Raw genomic sequence first — 19,161 nt, forward strand, 5'->3', positions numbered from 1 at the left:
GCTTGGCCTCTGAGCCACATTCCCAGCCCTTTTTATTTTCCATTTTGAGGCAGGATCTCAGTAGTTGCTGAGGCTGGCTTTGAACTTGCAGTCCTCCTGCCTCAGCCTCTCAAGTCACTGGGATCACAGGCTGCACCACTGTGCCCGGCTCAGATTCCTTTTTATTCAGAAAAATGAAAACATTCTCTCTGGTTTTTGCAGCTTCAGTCCTGACCCTCCCACACTGTGACAAACCCCATGTCACATGCCCACAATGTCCAACACACAGGGCTCATGTGCTCACAGACAACCTCGTCACCTCTGATGCTCTGAATGCTGGTCTCCTTAGGTGGAGTGGAGCCTCCCCCATCTCAGGATGAGCCTCCCCATTCTTCTCTTGGTCCCTATCACTGGCCTCAAAGCCTCTAGCTGGCCCCCCAGAAGCCACAAAAGTCCCCACAGATGGGGAGACATGGAGGTGGGACGTTCAAGCACTTTGCCTTCTGCCCCCCTCCACAACACCTCTACTGCCAGCACCTGGTCCACAGGTTACATTATACTCTTCAAATTTCTTTTTGATGGGGCTGGGGATGTGGCTCAAGCGGTAGCGCGCTCGCCTGGCGTGCGGGCGGCCCAGGTTCGATCCTCAGCACCACATACAAACAAAGATGCTGTGTCCGCTGAAAACTAATAAATAAGTATTAAAAAATTTAAAAAAAAAAAAAAAATTTCTTTTTGACATTGAGAGGGGAACCATTTTTCCCCCATGGACACTTTAGGCCATTCATAACAGGCCACAATTTCAAGCATGGCCTTCCCTTAGGAGGAGCCTGGGACTCTGCCTTGGCTCCAATGTCCAAAAGCAGCCACTGAGGAGTCCGGTGGCCATGTCAGAACAAAGATGGCGCCTCTTCCCATTGGATGCCAGCAGGGTCCCTCCCGTGAGTGTGTCAATCAAAAGAAGCCTGAATAGTTCCCCCCATAAGCCCTGCTACCTTCCGAGCAGGGTGGGAGTGGTTGATCCGCTCCCCACTCCTGGCTCCTGACCAGCTCTTCCTCCTCCAGCTACAACGAATTCTACTTCCTCACCCACCCCGCACTGTTCATCGAGGACCACTTCCCGGACAATAAGAACTGGCAACTGCTAAAACCTCCTCAGTCTTTGAGGCAGTTTGAGAACAACATGTATCACAAGAGCGAATTCTACAACAAGGGGATGCTGAGCGCCCACCCAGAGACTTCCATGATCAGAACAGGTAACGTGAAGCAGGTGGCCAGGCTGGGCCCCACAGCAGGGACAGAGCCATCTGCTCTGTGCTGCTAGAAGGCCACCCTGCAGGGCCCTAGCCAGAGCCTATATGTGCCCATAGGTGAGTGGGCACCAGACAGCCAAGACCATCAGTGCAGGACATGGATATAGGTCACATTGGCAAGGACAGAAGCCCCCATTCACACTTGCATAAGAAAAGGATGTCAGAAGATGTCCCAGCACCTAAAAGCAGGACACACAGCCTGTCTTGTCACAGGACCAGGCCTGGAGGGCCCCTCTGTCTCAGCTCATGTGCCAGAGGACAGGACTATCTTAGACCACAGACACCCACCCGCTCAGGAGCCAAATAAAAGCTGATCAGATTGCTGTGCTCTCCTGGGCTCAGGCAGGGAGCGTGTCTGGGCCGCACAAAGCTGGGGATCCAGTGAGGTCAGGGGCAAGGTCTCTCCCTGGACAGGTAGAGGCAGTTCCACCAGGACAGAGGGCAGGGAAGGCTGCCTTAGAGAGGTGGCCAGTGTGCTGGGTTGCAGGAGATGGAGAACAGGTCTGATGGACTTGTCATAGGCAGTGGGAGGAGAGAGGAGGAGGGAGCATGGCCCCCAACCTCCACTCTCCAGCCCTGCAGACTCCACAGGACTCAGCCTGGCCAGCTCAGAAGCCCCTTCCTTTGGACAAAGGATCCAGCCTTCTCTGGCCAGCTTCCCTGAGGCCCAGGGCAGTGTACCTAGCTATCTCCCACAGCTGGCCAGGGCTGACATTAGCCCTCTCACCTGCCCAGAGGGGCCAGGGCAGCTCTACAGAGCATGAAGGGCCAAGCCTGAGGGGCCAGAACTGTGGTCTAGGCCTCGAAAGCCTTTCTCTAGAGGACTGTCTCTCATGCTTCCCTGAGGGCCCAGCGCCTGGTCCAGGGCTGGGTGTGCAGCTGGGCATCCTGCAGGGCTCAGAAGGCAGTGGGCCCACCTCCCACACCTTGGCAAAGCACTGCCACCAGGGGGCGTCCTGGACGGAGAACTGATCTCACATTGGCTATCAGCTAGGGTGACCTGTGAGCGGGCCCCCAGCCTCACCCCATTCTGCAGGGCCATGAAGGCAGACAGGAAGCCCACGTGCCCTCAGGTTAGCTGTGGCCACCTTGTCTCTCTTGTCCCACAGGGGTCTCCTGAACCAGTAGGCTGAGCTCCTGCATTCTCTTCACAGCCACAAATGCCTGGCAGCTCCTGCTGCTAAAATAACAGTGTGAGGCTGCTCACTTTTGAGAATCGGTTTCCTGCGCCTGCATCAGATGGAGGCCTGTTCAGTCTGTTGTGGGTCATTGAGCCACAGGAAAGAATCGACCTGGCTACAGCATCAAACTAATGTCCCTGAGTTGAGTGTGCCTCATAGCGAGACAGAAAATTGTGAATGCCAGATTTTCTTAATTTATAGTCATCTTAAACTTTATTCTATACATTTGTGATACACATCAAAAAAAATATTTCTTGATGGTAGCAATTTACCATAAGAGTAGGGATGGGAAAGAAGAGGGAATCTGAGGGGGACAAAAGGAAGGGAAGGAAGGGGACCCCAAGAGGTGGGAGAGAGAGCACAGACTGGGACAGGGAAGCAGGAGCCACGGAGGGTGGGGAAACGCCATGCCTTCTACCCAGGGCCCCGAGGGGTCGACAGTCCTTTACTAAAAGCTTCTCAGCCATTCTGTTCCTTTGCTAAGAACCCTCTGGGCCAGGCAATGTGACCAGGCTCTAAAACATGGCAGAATAGGCCCTTCCAAAGACCCCACAGCCCAGCTGAGGACAGACCTTCTACAAAAATGTTCACATAATTAATTACAACCCTAATGAGTTCTCTGAAGAGAGCCAGGGTCAGGACAGAAGCTTCCTGAGAACTCAGGTTCGCCTGAGGGGTCAGAACAGGCTTCTTAACAGCTGAGCCTTTAAGTTGAGGTCTGGCCAGGTTTGGGGGAAGGGTTCAAGGATCAGATTGCCTGTCTCCACCCGTGGACAGAGCTGGGGAGGAGGAGCTCCATTGGCGCGCTCTTATAAGACAGAGCTGAGGAGAATCCTGGGGTTGGGGCTGCGGGTCAACTTCTGGGTGAAGGTGAGGCAAGACTCAGAGAAGTCACTGCCCCTCCCTGTGGTCCTGGGAGCCAGGGAGGGCAGGTAGTTGAGTCCTCACGGGCTGCAAAACCCCAGGAACCTGTTCCTTAAAAACAGTGACCAGGACAGAGGAGTTAAAAATGTCAGGGCAAGGGAAAAGACCAAGGAAGAGGGTATGCAAAAGACCCTCAGGGGCACACACTGCGTCTTCTAGGTCCCATTCCAGAAACATGGCTCAGGTTTGCCTATGCGAGAAGGAGGGGGTGGGGCAGGGGAAGCACCTCACCCTCACCCTCTGGGCACAGTCTCCAAGAGTAAAGTTTTTAAGGGACCGTGTTGACATGAGAGCTGTTGAGCCATAATGAACAGATACTGGAAGGAGTGGTGTGAAAGCAAGACCTAAGACTTGAACAAGATGGTGCCCTTCTGTCCCTTGACCCTCTCCCCTGCTCTGGAATCAGGCCAAGACTCCAGGCAATCTTCATCTAATGTGAATCTAATGGGTGGGAAGAGCTCATACAGCTGCAGGCAGGTTTTTCTTGAGACCCCTGCTCTCAGTTGTCTCTAAAAGATCCACCTAAAGTGGGTAGAGGAACGCTTTCCGCTGGCCTATACCATGTTCAGTAACATCACCTCAGTTGGTTCAAGTCAATCTTGGTGAAATATTTACACCACAGAAATGGGCAAACACAGTAAGTTAGACTTTGGGTTTTTTCCCCCAGAGAGTTAGCTGTTAAGTATTTATCAGCACGCAAGCACACGCTGGACCCATCTCACCTGACCCCTGCCTTTCTCTCCACAGTGAACGGAAAGGCCACAATCACCATTGAGAGCTGCGCCCCAACGCTGTTCATGTTTATGCTCAATGGCAAACAGGAGCATGGGCTGCTGAGCCTCAGGAAGAACGGCATGAAGCTGGACGTGTACCCTCCCACCATGGGCACCCACAAGCTGCAGATCTTCGCCAAAGGCAACTCCGACATCTATAGCTCGGTGCTGGAGTACACGATCAAGTGCAACTACGTGGACCTGGGTGTCCGGCTGCCGGCCGAGCTTCACCAGCCCGTGGGCCCCAGCTGGTTCTCGGAGCAGATGGGCATTGTGAAGCCCTCCCACCCTGACCCCATCATCCACACCAGCGATGGGCGCTGCTCCATCAGTTTTGGTGTGGAGGAGGGCATCAGCGTGCTGGCTTCCCTACACGGAGATGATGGCCCCATCACGGAGGAGACCCAGCGCCGCTACATCTTCCAGCTGCACCGGGAGAAGAGGACAGAGTTGAAAGTCCAGCTGCCCCATGCCGGCAAGTTTGCCCTCAAGATCTTTGTCAAGAAGAGGCAGGAGCCCGGCAACTACATCTTTGTCTTCAATTACCTCCTGTGCTGCGCCAACACCAAGGTCAACTGGCCCGTGTTCCCTGAGAGCTTTGGCAACTGGGGGCAGGACAATGAGCTGCTGGAACCTCTGTCGGGCGTGCTTCCTGCCAACCGGAATGTCCCATTCAAATTGAAGCTGCACGGGATCGCCAAAGCCCTGGTGAAGGGGCAGGACACATGGCCCCTGACCCTGAACCATGAGGGCTACTGGGAGGGCAGCTGTAGCACTGCCGGCTGCCAGGAAGTCTACGTCATGGTGCTAGAGAATGCCAACCACAACTTCTACTCCTACATCCTGAAATACCAAGTGAACGCCCAGTGAGGGCCTGCACCCCGCTCACACCACCTCAGAGGGCCCCGGGGAAGTGCAGAGAGCCCTGGACACCACTGAGTCTGCACAAAATCATTTTCTAGGCCTCTGCCTTGGTTTCCCTGCTCCGCTGCAGGTGCTGAGATATTTGAGTCCTAAAGGCTTCCCTCGGTGTGGCCACTGCTAAAGGGACCGAGGCAAGGCCTTTTAGAATATAAAGGTGCTATGTAAATCCAAGGTCTTGTGAACCGTACCCCAGTACCCAGATGCCCCCTTCTTGTGCTAACGCTACCATTGTTGTTCACAGGGCTCATGTGGGACAGCCGGGCTACGGTCCGGGCTGCAAGTTTTCTGCGTGATACTTACAGAATTCTCCTCCATGTGCCAGAAGAGCACGATTTGCCGGGTGGTCACCCCCGAATCATGGAACCCTTTCCAAGTAGCTCATGGTATCTCTCTGCAGCTCCTCCTGGACCCAGGGAATTTGGGGTCTGGCCATCTCATGCATTCCCACTGCCTCTTTATTAGCCACTCCTTGCTCTTCAAAAGCCCTGGAATAAAGAGAATGTGGAAAGGAAGGTACCCGACTCCCACCTGGCTGGAGTCTATGCACCCCCGGTCCCTGCGGGTAGCCAGGAATGTGACAATGAGAGCGGAGAGCAGACCCAGCACCTATTCATGGGTGCCCGGCAGAGACTGGAGGATGGATGGTGGTGTTCAGTCCTGCAACCCGAGTCTGAGGTTGCGAGGCCTGACTATGGGACTTCCGACAAACATGCGGGGCGGTTGATCTGGCCTAAAGCCTGGGGCTGCCCCCAGCCCTCTTCAGCCCCCTGCCCTCCCAGGAAGCCTCCAGAGGTCGACTCTTTCGGGAGCCTTGCTGGTAACCCCGGTAGAGACCAGTGCCTGGGTAGGAGGTAGGGTGAATGAGTAGCAATGTGTTATATCGAAGTTCTCAGGAGACTCGGCCTGCTCCAGAGTCCCCACCACACAGCCAGACTGGGGACATCTGCCCTGGGAGCAGTTTTTATACTTGTACTAGAAGAAAAGCCTTATCCCATCTTCCTGTCTTTCTTTGAGATGAGACACACACTCCCTGGCCTTTGACAATCCTGCCTTCTGTGGGGGTGGTGGGGGGAATTTAAGGCCCCTTGCTCACTCAGGCCTGTCCTGAGAAGCCCCAACTGCCCAGCTGACCCTCAGCGGTGACTGAGGCTGAAGTTGTCATGGCAACCGTGGAAAAACTGGCTCTAGCAGGGCAGCAGGGAGGGAAAGACAGAGAAAGATGCCGTGAGGCCACTCCAATGTGGTCCTAGCACATGGACACACTCTGGGGTGGGCCCTGATGAACTCTTGGGTTGCTCGTCTCTGCTGCCCCTGCCTATGTCAGGTCCCTGAGAGCTGATACTACCTAGCACCCATCCTTGGTAGTCGCTCCACATGCCCCAAGGCTCAGCAGCAGCCACAGCCAGCCCAGAAAGGGGCCTCTGCATTCATCCGCCAGGTGTGTACCTCACAAATGCTCCTGGGACACTTGGTAAGTGCCAGGCACTGCGCCAGATGCTGGGGCTACACAAGTGAACCCAGGGTGGCCCAATCGCAGCCAAACAGAGCTCAGGGTGGATGGCCCCAGGTCTGTCTGAAGTTTCAGGCTCCCAATACTTCAGTCCATCATCCCTTGGGGCCCCTCCCACTTAGGTTCCCACTGCTACCCAGCATGGACCTGGCCCAGAGCCTCGTTACAAGGTGCCCAACTTCCACCAGATGGATCCTCCCTGGGAGGCTGAGATGCCCTGGCCTGTGTCCAGCATCCGCTAACAGGGTCTGCCACCCAGCACTGTGTCACTCATGCCTGAAAAATGCACAAAGGCCCCAGAGGCTTAACCACTATGCACCATCCCAGGGAAACAAGGGGAGTGTTTACACCCTGAAAACAGCCTTTTCTCAGACCTTTGATATTATGGGTTGAAAGAAATGTGCTGCGTTTCTTCAAAATAATAAGTGCCTTCGGTGACTCATGTCACTCACTGCAAGCAGCGCTGATTGTCACAGCTAGCCCTACATTCTGGAGCGTGTAGAGGATGCTACCCAGCAAAACAGGAGCTGTCCCCAGCACCAGGGAGGGAGGCCCCGCCTCTCAAAGCACCCGCCGGGCATCCGCATGCCCCTCCCTCCTCCTTTAACCAGGCACCCCCTTTGTAAAGACAGCTGTAGGCGCAGTCAGGAAATCACCTGCCTTTCTTTTCACGGAAGTAAAAATACATGAAACGAAATTCAATCTTCATGAATTTTTACACGCACGCTGCTCAAGCTAGAAATTCGGAATTGCATTTTTGAAGGCTTTTATTCAAATCCCCATCTTTGTTTCCTGCTCGACGAGTCCCCGTGGCCGGTGGAATGGCACGAGCGCCACCTGGTGGTCGAAGTGCGGAGCTGCCGGCGCTGCAAACAGCGAGGAGGGAATGCATCCCCTGGTTTTTTAGGCAAAAAAAACTTGAAAAAATAGTGTTGAGTGTTTATGTTAAAAATCACTGGGTGCTTTTCTCGTGGTTTCTCAGCATTTTCGCGTGTGTGCACCCAGCCCGTCTTTGCCATGCACAAGCTGTGAGGGGAGCCTGAGGGACTGCCTGGCGTGGTGAGAAGAGATGGTGGTTAAGAATTAAGAGCGTTTTGCCCGGAAATCCCTTCTTGAAACAGAAACGCTGGACATAGGACTGGATGGGGGCAGCTTTGATCATGCTCATTACTATGCCAGTGAAGGACCGAAACTGATCAAACTCAGAGCATTTGCAGGAAAGTCCCAGGATGGGTGCCAGGATGCATAAGGGTGGGGGAGTGATGATGGGGCAGAGGAGAGGGGTGGCAGCCACCACTGCAATTAACTTCTTTTCAGCTTGTTTCAGAAGTGCCAGGAGCACAGCTGGCCGCTGTTTTCAGTCTGATTGGGATCACTGTGAGTCCCCCCATATGTTACATTGTTCCACCAGGACAAACCCCTCACAAACCTGCTGAGATTAAAGTGAAATAAATCAATGAACTGAAGCATGAGGGATTCAGGCTAGACATCAAGAACTATTTCCTGTTGTCAAGCGGGAGGAACACGTTGCCAAAAAAAAAAAAAAGTTTGTGAGATTCTCTTCTCAAAAGACTTGAAAAGCAATAGCGTAGAGGTTTAGACGCCCTGCTCACTGGAAGGATTAGTTTTTCTTTAAACCAATTAATTCTTGCAGTATACCGGATTGCTCACAGCAAACACATTATTGCCCCATCGTTCGCTATTGGCAAAGATTTCAAAGGTAGCGTGCATCTGTGGCCCACATCGGTTCCTCTGAGGTCTATAATTTCTTTTCATTAGAATAAATAGTAGTTAGAGACCTGATTATGGCTCATAACGTGCACATTGAGTTGTGTGGGCCCGTGGCTGTAGTGTATGTATGCTGTTCCCATATTTTGCTGGTGTTTTCCAATAAAATTTATATTCATTTTTATCCAACAATGTAATTATCGATCCATTTTTATCATGGTGTTCATAAGAGGGAAAAAATTTTAAAAAAAACAAAACACTTTCATGTTCAAAGGGAACAGGAAAAAAAAATCAATGTCCCAGCCATTTGAATGTGATGGTGAATGCAAATCAAATGTCAGGCAAATAACTATTCCACATTAAAGAAAACATAATTAGGTTAGCTCCTACCCCTCGTTGGCTTACATGCCTTTGAAGAACATGAAGGCAATGTTTCTTTCATTGAATCTTGTTTAACTTGAAAATTTTTTAAGTCAATCCAAATTGCTTTTTATAGTGGGAGAAAAAAATATATATATACCAAAAATGCCTGTCGACCTACTTTTTTTTTTTTTTGGTTTTTGAATACATAATATCTGTTTCTTGATGTTCATATACATGCAGGAACTTTCTAGCAGGTTACCTAAACAGATTATTCATAAATTAGACATTTAGAGGAATATAGAAAATGAAAATCGAGACACCTCTGAGAAGCTGCGGTAACCATGGAGACCATTCTCGTAGCTGTAGTGTGAAGGACAAAAAGAACTTGTGTTCCCAAATCTGGGCTTGTCGTGTTCCTTGCTGCTAGAGCCACAAGCCTGAGACATTGCAAGCATGCTTCTCCTTGGGAGTGAGCCTCACGGGGGGGACCGTGTCTTTAACAATATATTCGGGGGCGGTCAGAAGACACGAACGCTGTACAGCAGAAGGAAAGAACTCTTGCATTATCAGAGCAGTTTGAAAATGCCAACCTGGAGACTGGAATCTGTGACCTCCAACGTCCCTTCCAGTCCGGAGAGTTTGTGAAGCTGTGTCTGTGTGAACAGATGCTGGCAGGCATGGGGCCTGGGGTTGTCAGCTGCAGAACATCTGAAGGGCCCCGCTGCGTTAAGAGCCTGCTCCTCGAGCCCCCGGCAGACTGTGCAGCTGGCCCCTCTCTTGCCTGGGGGCAAGGGGCTGGAGAGAGCCCAGCAGAGGGGCCAGGGAGAAGCAACAGCCTCTGACAGGATGTGGGTTCTCTCTGATTTCGCATGCAGAACCAAGGAAAACTAAAAGACAGCTGGGCTCTGTCTTTTGAATATTGCACAGGCGTCTCCAAGTGAAAAGGTGCAGAACAGAAGTTACTTTCTTCCCCCAGATCACCAACTCCTCCTGGACCCCTGGTTCAGTCAATGCATCCTTATCCACCTGATACCTAGGTCAGAATCGTGGGGGTTACCAGTGACTCCTTCAGTCCCTGGTGATGGAATCTGGTCCATTACGGAGGTGCCTCAAGTCTGACCTCCTTTCCCCCTCCCCTCCCTCCCTTCCCCCAACCTGCAGCCCCATAGTCCATCCAGGTCCTCCTGCTGCCGTCTGCCATCTCAGTCATGCTGTTTGGTCGCCCCCCTGTGATGAGATGAGCTCCACCTGTTCCATTTCCATCCATGTTGGCCTCTCGTGGAAACACCAGTTAACCAGGCTACGTTGAGACAGGTTTCCATGAAATGATCCCAGAAAGACATTCACTGTCTTTGGAGAAGGCATTATTTAGCTCAGGTACTGATAGAAAAGGTAGGTCTTCAAGAAAATTTTGGTTTCATTAGGGGAACTAGGAAAAACCCAGTCTCCTTCTTTTTTCCTAAATAGACTTGGTTCCAAGGTCCTTACTCCTTGGTGAGTAAGGACTGGGACAGTGACAGAGCCCCAGAGGAAACCTTGCCTGCAGGTGAACAAGCTGCACCTTGAAAATCAGGTTATGCACACTCATGGCTCAGCCATCATCCCCCTGTAGTCCTCCAGGATCAACAACCGTACTGGTCACGTGTTTAGGTACACCAGTCAGTTCCCTGGGAGATGGATGCTGAGACAGTTAGAAATGCAAATGGTGTTGAAGAAAATAATACCTATGACAGATCAAAGGGGGGGGGGGAACAGGATCTAGGAGAGAGTCCCTCAGACAGTGGTAGGAAGCTCACCCAGTCCCAACATGGAGCTCCAGAGCAAAGATCTCATAGAAGAGTCTCGAACAGAGCAAAAAAGATCAAGTCCTGGACAATCCACCATGCCCAGCCCCTGGCTGGAGATGCCTGGGTAGAGCTTAGCCTCTGCTCAAAAGCTAAGGCAGGCTCTGAGGCATGAACAGCTGGAGGCCCCCAGCTAATCAGCAAATTCTTTCCAGAAGGAAGAGCTGAATGAAGCTCTCTGTGGCTGCACAAGGGAATTTGGCTATCCTACAGAGGACTCAGGAAAGGCTGGGTGAAGATTCTGGAAGTGGAGGCTGCCTGCCCCAAAGCCATCTTGGATCCAGGGGACCCTTGGTGAAGATGGTTTGTGGAAGGGACCAGGTGAGGCTTCACCTCGGGCTGCCTCTGCACTGCACTGGAGAGATGCACCCTCCAAGGACCCACCTTCAAGATCCTGTGGACCAGTTGGACAGAAAGCAGCCCCTTCCTTACTTCTGCCCATCACCCAGGACAGCCTCACACTACAGCCCACGTGATGTTCTTACTTACAACCTTCTAATTGCTCCCCATTGAATGAGAGTGAGGCTCAGCCCCCTACTCTGTCCTCACAGTTCTTTCTCAACTTAGTCTCTCTTAACTGTCCCCTTAGAATAGTTCAACCAATCCCAGCAGCTCAGGAAGCTGAGGCAGGAGGATCGCAAGTTCAAAGCCAGCCTCAGCAAAAGCGAGGTGCTAAGCAATTCAGTGAGACCCTGTTTCTAAAATAAAATATGAAATAGGGCTGGAGATGTGGCTCAGTGATAGAGTGGCCCTGAGTTCAATCCCTGGTACCAAAAACAAAACAAAACAAAAACAGTCAATCAAGAGATACCCAATAGCCACAGACCTTCACGCCACCCTGCATTAGCACATACTGTTCCCTGTCATGTTGACACTCTTCCCCACCTTTCTGGCCTTCCGGGATTGGGCCAGCCCCACCACCTCCACCAGACCTCCCATCCTCCACCACCCAGCCCCACATGGGAGTATCTGCACATCCTCCTCGTTCACTTCACACCTGCGGCTCATCTTTCTATGCGATTCTGTGAAGACAGGGTGCTGGGAGGTTCTGACCCCTGGGATGTTAATGCCTTGAACACCTATTCCTTGAATCTCCCTCTTGACATAAACTAGGTTTTTCAGAAAAGCTTGGTGAGAATTTCTCTGGGAAAACTGAGAACGAATGTGAAGACAGAGCCAGGGAAAGGACATAGCAGTCCAGGGACATTTCACTGAGTATTTGCTAAGTGTCTTCCCATTTCACCAGGACCAGCCCTGGAGCATCTTTGCTCAGCTCTGGATGCCACAACCTGGACCAAGGTACTCTCAGAGAAGGGCCACACCCCAGGGAGGACTAGGAATCGGGTGGAGGGAGAGCGTGGAATAATCACCCGAGGAGTTAGATAATGGTGCTCTCCAAGGAATGGAGGGACCCTCTACCAAGACCAACTGCCTAAACTTATTGATGAAGCTCTAAAAGAGGGCACAGGTTTACTCTGCAGAAAGTGACTTACATGCAAGACTCCAGTGTGACAAGAGTGGCCACCCTGCCTATGGAGGTGGGTGGTAGAGTGGGGTCAAGCATTTTGGCCATGAATGGTCTTATACAATTGCTTTTCCTCTATTTAATTTTAGTTCCTGCCCTGTTCAAAGGAGATTCTATAACCTGATCTTGATACTTCTGCTTAACCCAAAGTAACACACAAATATAGCTAAGGGCTACTGATCCCATCCCCATCCATCCAGAGCTCAATAAATCTTTCTCAAAAACAAAAAAACTTCTTAAGACCCCAGGAGAACCTGTTATCTTAGGAAAGGGTTGCAAAATGGCAAAGCTCTATCTAATTAGGGCCAGAAGGCATAAGTATTTTCTACTGGCAAAGCTTGAGCAGGTAGAACTACTTTCAGGGGAGTTGATATTTTAAAAAACATCGTTCAAGTGAACACTCAAAGCTCACGTTTTCTCTATACATGGTTGTCCTCAGCACTGATTCTCTAAAGAGAAGCAGCTTAACCAGGCTCACACTTATAATCCCAGTGACTCAGGAGGCTGAGGCAAGAGAATTGCAAGTTGGAGGGCAGCCTCAGCAACTTAGCAAAGCGCTAAACAACTTAGGAAGACCCTGTCTAAAAAATAAAAAATTAAAAAGGGACTGAGGATGTAGCTAAGTGGTAAATTGCCTCTGGATTATATTCCCAGTAATAAATAAATAAATATTTAAAAGGCAGCAACTTGGGCTAAGTGTTAAAGAGCAAAGAGCTCTAAGGTGTCTGGTGTATCCAGTGGACAGCTGAGCTTGGTGGGTTTAAGAATGGGAAAAAAGCCCAGACAGGGTCCACAAAGAGATGTTACCTTTCCAACCAGTCATCTAGATGTTCATCACTGAGACAACTCTGGGCTCAGTAGGAAAGAGTGTGGTGATGAGTAGGGATCCTAGGCGCTAGATGGAAGGGTGGGGTGTGCCACGTGTTTGCCAATCCTGATCTGCAAGCAGCCAAATCAGGGCCAAGACCATAAAGGAAGGGGATTATGCAGGCAAGTGGGCAGCATGGGCTCCAGCAAGCCTGTGCTCTGTCTGTCAACCGGTCAGCTGCCAAGGTCTTTGGAAGCTCCAGCGACCTCCTAACCACCTCTGAAGAGGAGTCGGTGGACACCCCCACTTGGAGCACACAGGAGCTCGCAGGTGGCTCACTCCAGGGAGAAAGTGCGGACCACCCCTGCTAGTTCTTTCATCTCTTCGATAAACAGCGCCTCCACCTTGAGAACACATGATCACTACTTTGAAGTCGTATTGATCTGTCATTTCCAAAATGAAATAATAAATCTCTGGGTTATTTACTTGTCCATTTACCAAAAATCCTGTTGAGTTACAAGACCCTAAATAGTCATTTCCTTCTTTTTCCCAACTAACTAAAGAAGTAGATGCACAGTGGTGAGCTCTCTTGTCCCTGTGGGGAATGTGTGTTTACAGGAAGAGAGAAATGGCCTCCTGGCTGAAGGCTCATGGCATTTGCCTCCAGGAAAACAATCAAAGCTTAGGCAAGCGATTGATCAGAGAGGAGAGTCCTTCATAGGGGAATGCACCCGCCCTGTGCTGAGATGGCTTTGATTCCACTGGGGGACGTCGGACTGCCTCCATGACACAAGGAATCAGCCATCATTTTGCTCTGACTGTGGAGGGACCAAAGCAGGGACATTCCCCCTCCAGGGTGGCAGGGACAACTGTGGAGAGGCTGGGGACATGAGGACAGAAGGGCAGCCACAACCATGAATGGCTAAGAACAATTGAGCTGTGTGATTAGTGAAGAGTAGATAATAGGAGCGGGGGACCCCTGGCAGTCCCCACAGGGACAAAGGTAGAGAAAATGAGGAAGCTTTATTTAAAAGGAAATGACTGCAAGATTGCCATTTGCCATTTTTTTTTTCCCATTGCAAGTTGGAGGGCAGCCCCAGCAACTTAGCAAGGCCCTAAACAACTAAAGAAGTAGATGCACAGTGGTGAGCTCCTTTGTGAACACTGCTGATATTCGTATCGTATATATGTGTGAACACCAGGGAGACCTGAAAATTAATATTGATCATTTTATTACTTTATAAAAATATGAAGTAAAAGGAGGCACTTGGAGGCCACCTCTTCCCCATGTCCTTTGTAGTCTCACCCCCCAGGAATGAGGCAAGCGTGGATCCCAGACACCCTTTGGCCTCCGTGTCATAAGCATCAGATCCCCTTTCCCAAGTCCCAGGAGAAACTCAGTGGAGTGAATCTGTTAACCTGGTTGTGGGAGGGAAGCCGCTGGCAATAAAAGCTTCACTTGATGTTTTTTAAAGCTCAACCAGAGTGTTAAAAGGCCATTTAGGCAAGAATCCAATGGGCTTCTTTCTGGAAAGATGGCCACTTAGCCACTAGTCTCGTTTGACTGAAAGCTGTCTTGTGCAGTCAGGAGCCATTAATGTATGATTGAAGCCTCCAGTTTCCCTCTATAAATATTGATTGGCTTGGGGGAGATTTTCAGTGAGCTGGGGACCCCTCCTTGCAGATCTCTGACTCGGGCAGGCCTGTGGCTTGGACCCTGATGGCCAACAGGCAGGACAGAGTGAAGGTGAGGAGTACAGATCCCAAAGCAAGTCTTCCAAGTCCTTCCAAGTCCAGCTCTGCCATCTGCACCTGACTCAGGCAAGTTCCTGATCTCTGTCTCCTCACTGATAAAATGGGGATAACTGTTACACCTACCATGGAATTTTCTTGTGGGGTTTAATGAGTTAATAGTGATACAGTGACCAAAAAAGTCCCTCCCAAAAGGTAAGTACTCCGTAAATGCCAGCCAGCTCCACCCTCCTGTCCACTGTCATCGGCATTATGATGACAATATCGATGTGTTGTTCTCTAAAGGATTCAAAGGTGTCAAAACCCTCACAAAAATCACACCAGTCGATGGTTTCAGCCTCTAACTCAACACAGAGATCCTGTCTTCAACACACTAAATATTAGGACAGAAAAGCCTCCTGGCTTCCTCTTTATTCTCCCTCAAAGAGAGTTCATTACAGAGCCATAGGTCATCAACACAGCATGTTAGCATCTCACTCTTAAAAATGGAAGGACCTCCAAATATTCCCAGACTTGAGGAAAATGTCTGACTTCAAAGGACAGGAAGAGAATGATGGTTGCAGTGAACACTGTCATGGTGCCCAGTCTGCCAGGAATGGCTAAGGATTGAATTCTTGAAGATGCCAGTCAATTAAATTTCCCATGATTCTGTGACATAGAGAGAGAGAAATGAATAAAAACAGACCCATTCAAAGCTACGATTATGGATTTCAGAGCACTGGAGACAAATAAGTCCTCCAGAATAGAAATAAAATAAGTCGCCTGCAGTGGGTCAGGAATCAGAATGGCGTCAGGCTTCACAGCAGCACAGAAGTGGGAAAACAGTGGGTCCATGCCTTCAACGCTCTGCAGGAAAATGATTTCCAGCCTGGAGTCCTAGCCTTCGCCAAAATCTCCATTAAGGGTGAGAACAGAATAAAAATGTTTAGAAACACTCCAAGTCTCAAAGAAAATCCACCTTCCATGAGCCATGGAGTCACCCAAGAATGCAGACCAAGAAAGGTCCACTCAGAACCAGGAAGCTCCTTCACAAGGGAAGGACACAGGGAATTCCCAGGAGGATGGAAATGGGAAGTATCTGGAGAACAGTTGTCATTGAAGATGATGAACCCAGTCCAGGGAGAGTAGGGCAGACCCATCCAGGAGGCACGCCACAAGGGAAAATAAAAAATGGTGCCCATATGTGGCTGTCTGATGCAGTGGGCATTATTGAGGGAATTTTAGAGTGTCATGGAAGACTTGGAAGAGCTGTTTGGTGAAAATTATGCAGAAAACTAGGGAAATGGTAACTCCATGGGAAAAATTTGCACAACAAACTAAATGTAATCATAGTAGACTATGTGTCAATATTTACAAGGTCATAATAATGTAAATATCAAATATTGATGTTAGATGCTGTTTGGACATCTAATAGCTATTCCAACCTCATTCTCCCTTATTCATCTCACACTCCAGAGGGAGCAAACCCTCACTTTCTCTTAGCTATGCTTAGTAGGTTATTGTAGTCTTGGGTATCTTAGATATATTTCCAGCTGTTGAAAGTATCTTTTCTTAGATATATTTCCAGCTGTTGGGATGATGTGGTACATGATGTCAATTTTTAAGTTCATTTTCTAATTGCTTGTTTTAGTGTGTAGAAATACAAGTGTTGCCTATTGATCTTGTACATAGTGATCTTATTAAATTCATTTATTAATTCTAATAGCTTATAGGGAGATTCTTTGGGATTTTCTACATAATCACATAGCATTAATAATTATTTTTTATTTTCTCCTCTCTGGATGTTCTACCTCTTTTTTCTTTCCCTTGTCTGACTGTGCTGGGTAGGAAGGATGGGGACAGTGGGTATTCTATTTTGGTTTCTAGTCTCAGGGTAAGTGTTCAATATTTCACCCTTTGGGATGTTGTTAAATAAAACATGCATGCCTGGAATAAATTTAGCTTGGTCACAATATATTATCCTTTTTCCATATCACAGAACTTGACTTATTAGTATTTTGTTTAGAATTTTTACATCTATATTTTGTTGAGAAATTAGCCTGGGATTTTCTTTTCTGAAATGTCCTTGTCAGACTTGATATCAAGGTTATTCAAGCCTATAAAATGAGAAGAGAATTGTTTGCCCTTTTATCATTTCTTTGGGAGAGTTTATATGGTTTATTTCTTCCTTAAATATTTAGAAGCATCCACTGGTGAAGCCATCTGAACCCGGTGTTTTCTTTGTGGGAAGTTTTTCAATTAGGGATCAATTTCGTTAAATTATATATGACTCTTCAGATTTTCTATTTCTTCTTGTATCCATTTTGGTGTGTTGTGTTTTAAAGGAATTTAGCCATTGTACTTAAATTTTTATATTTATTGGCAAAGAGTTGTTTGTGCTTTTTCTTAGTGTCTTTCAGATCTATACTGGTCTGCTCTTTCTTCTTAATATTGTCAATTTGAACCTTTTCTTTCATTTTTTCCCTTGATCTATCTAACCAAAGTTTAATCAACTGTATTAGTGTTTTCAAAGAAACCAACTTTGACTTTTTTTTCTCTATTGTGGAGTTGTCTTCTAATTCATTTATTCACATTTTTTAGATCTTTCTTCTTTCCACTTTCTTTGAGTTTAATCTCCTTGCTCTTTCTGAATTTTTTAAGGTGAATAGGAAGTTCATTTATTTTCTCAACCTTTTTCTTTTCTACAATATGCACTGAAAATTATAAAAGTTCTAAACAAAATACTAATAAATCAAGTTCTGCGATATAGAAAAAGGATAATACTCTGTGACCAAGCTAAATTTCCCTTCAAGCATAATGTGGGCGGCACACCAAATGTTTTCATATGTGGTATTTTCAATTCTAAATACTCTCTCATTTTAGTCGTGGTTTCTTTCTTCACCCATGTGTATTTACAAATTTCATGCCTAATTTTCAAAGTTTGGGGATATTTTTTAAAATATCTTCCAGTGAATTCAGACACATTGACCATTGTTAAATCTCTCCTTTTTTTGGAACACGCTTTTTGACATAAAGTCTATTTTATTTCAAGTATAAAATGAAATGTTTTATTGTGGGTTTTGTCATATGCTTTTGCTAAGATGATTACATGATTATTTTCTTGACTCTGTTAATGTGGTACATTGGTTTCCTGTTGCTGCTATTACAAATTGCCAGAGTTAATGACTTAAGACAACACAAATGTATTATCCCATGATTCTATGGGTCAAAATCCATAAAGTGTTTCACTGGGAGTCAGCAGGACTGTTCTTTTCTGGAAGCTTCTATGTCTTTTCCAACTTCTAAAGTCTTCCTGCGTTCCTTGTACCATGACCCCCATTCATCTTCAAAACTACCATTGGTCAATAGAGTTAATTATATCACATCACTGCTTTCTTCTCCCTGTTCCACATTTAAAGTCCCTGTGATAACATTAGACCTACTTGGATAATCCAGGAATCAATTTTAATGCTAGCTGATGGCATTGTTCCATTTGATACTTTCATTTCCCTTTGTTATGAAAGGTAATCACAGATTCCAAGGGTTAGAACACGGACATCTTTGGAGGACTGTCGTTCTGCCTATGACAGGTAGTGAACATCACTTGTTTTTCAATTGTTGGATGCCATTGGGCTCACACGAGACAAGCCTCACATGGCTGTGATATGCCACCCTTGTTCTTTACTGATGGATCTCATTCGCTAGCATTTCACTGATGGTTTTTGCATTTACACTCATGGGGGATGTTTGTCCATAAATTTCTTTCCTTCTAAAGTCTTTGTTGGGTTTTAGTATCAGGGTTATGTTAGCCTAATAGAAAAAGTTGAAAAGGATTCTTTTCTATTTTCTGAAAGGGTTTAATTATGATTGGTATCATTTCTTTCTGTTTGTGTGTTTGTGTTTTAAACAGCTTTATTGAGCTATAAGTTACAGGCCATAGAATTCACTCTATAGAAGCATATTCACTGATAATCTTTATAAATTCTTAGGGTTGTTCAGCCACCACCCACAATTCAGTTTAATAACATGTCACTTACCCCAAAAAGCTCCCTCATGCCCACTCCCAGCCCCAGGTAACCACTGGTCTGTAGACTTGTCTTTCTGAATTTCACATAAAGGGATTCATATAGTGTTTAATCTTTTGGCTTCTTTCACTTAGCATGTTTTTGAGGCTCATCCATATTATAAAATGTTTCAATACCTTATTCCTTGGTATTGCCACATAGTATTGCATTATGGATACACCATATTTTATTCATTTAGCAGTTGATGGACTTTCAGATCATTTCTGGATTTAGGCTATTACGAATACTATGGATATTCACATAAGGTCTTCACATCAACTACATATATGAATACATGTTTTATTTCTATCACATAGGCACCGAGGAGCAGAATTGCTGTGTTGAATATACAAAGAACTCTTACCACCTTCATAATAAGAAAACAACCTAATTAAAAATTGCTGAGGGCTGGGGTTTTGGCTCAGCGGTAGAGCACTCGCCTAGTATATTCGAGGCCCTGGGTTCGATCCTCAGCACCACATAAAAGTAAATAA

At 47.7% G+C, this 19,161-nt stretch overlaps 1 protein-coding gene across 2 annotated transcripts in view; it reads left to right on the forward strand.

The window, feature by feature from the left end:
- Positions 1-8,463, forward strand: part of Ky (kyphoscoliosis peptidase) — a 46,337-nt gene extending 37,874 nt beyond the window's left edge. For both annotated transcript variants that reach the window (XM_027933999.2, XM_027934001.2), the window contains 2 exons: positions 1,045-1,235; positions 4,145-8,463. In XM_027933999.2, the coding sequence (XP_027789800.1) occupies positions 1,045-1,235; positions 4,145-5,040 (1,087 nt within the window). In that variant the 3' untranslated portion in view covers positions 5,041-8,463. The remainder of the gene's footprint in view (positions 1-1,044; positions 1,236-4,144) is intronic.
- Positions 8,464-19,161: the final 10,698 nt, after the last annotated feature.

This window comes from Marmota flaviventris, chromosome 8 (genome assembly GCF_047511675.1).
Source record: "Marmota flaviventris isolate mMarFla1 chromosome 8, mMarFla1.hap1, whole genome shotgun sequence".
NCBI lineage: Eukaryota > Metazoa > Chordata > Mammalia > Rodentia > Sciuridae > Marmota > Marmota flaviventris.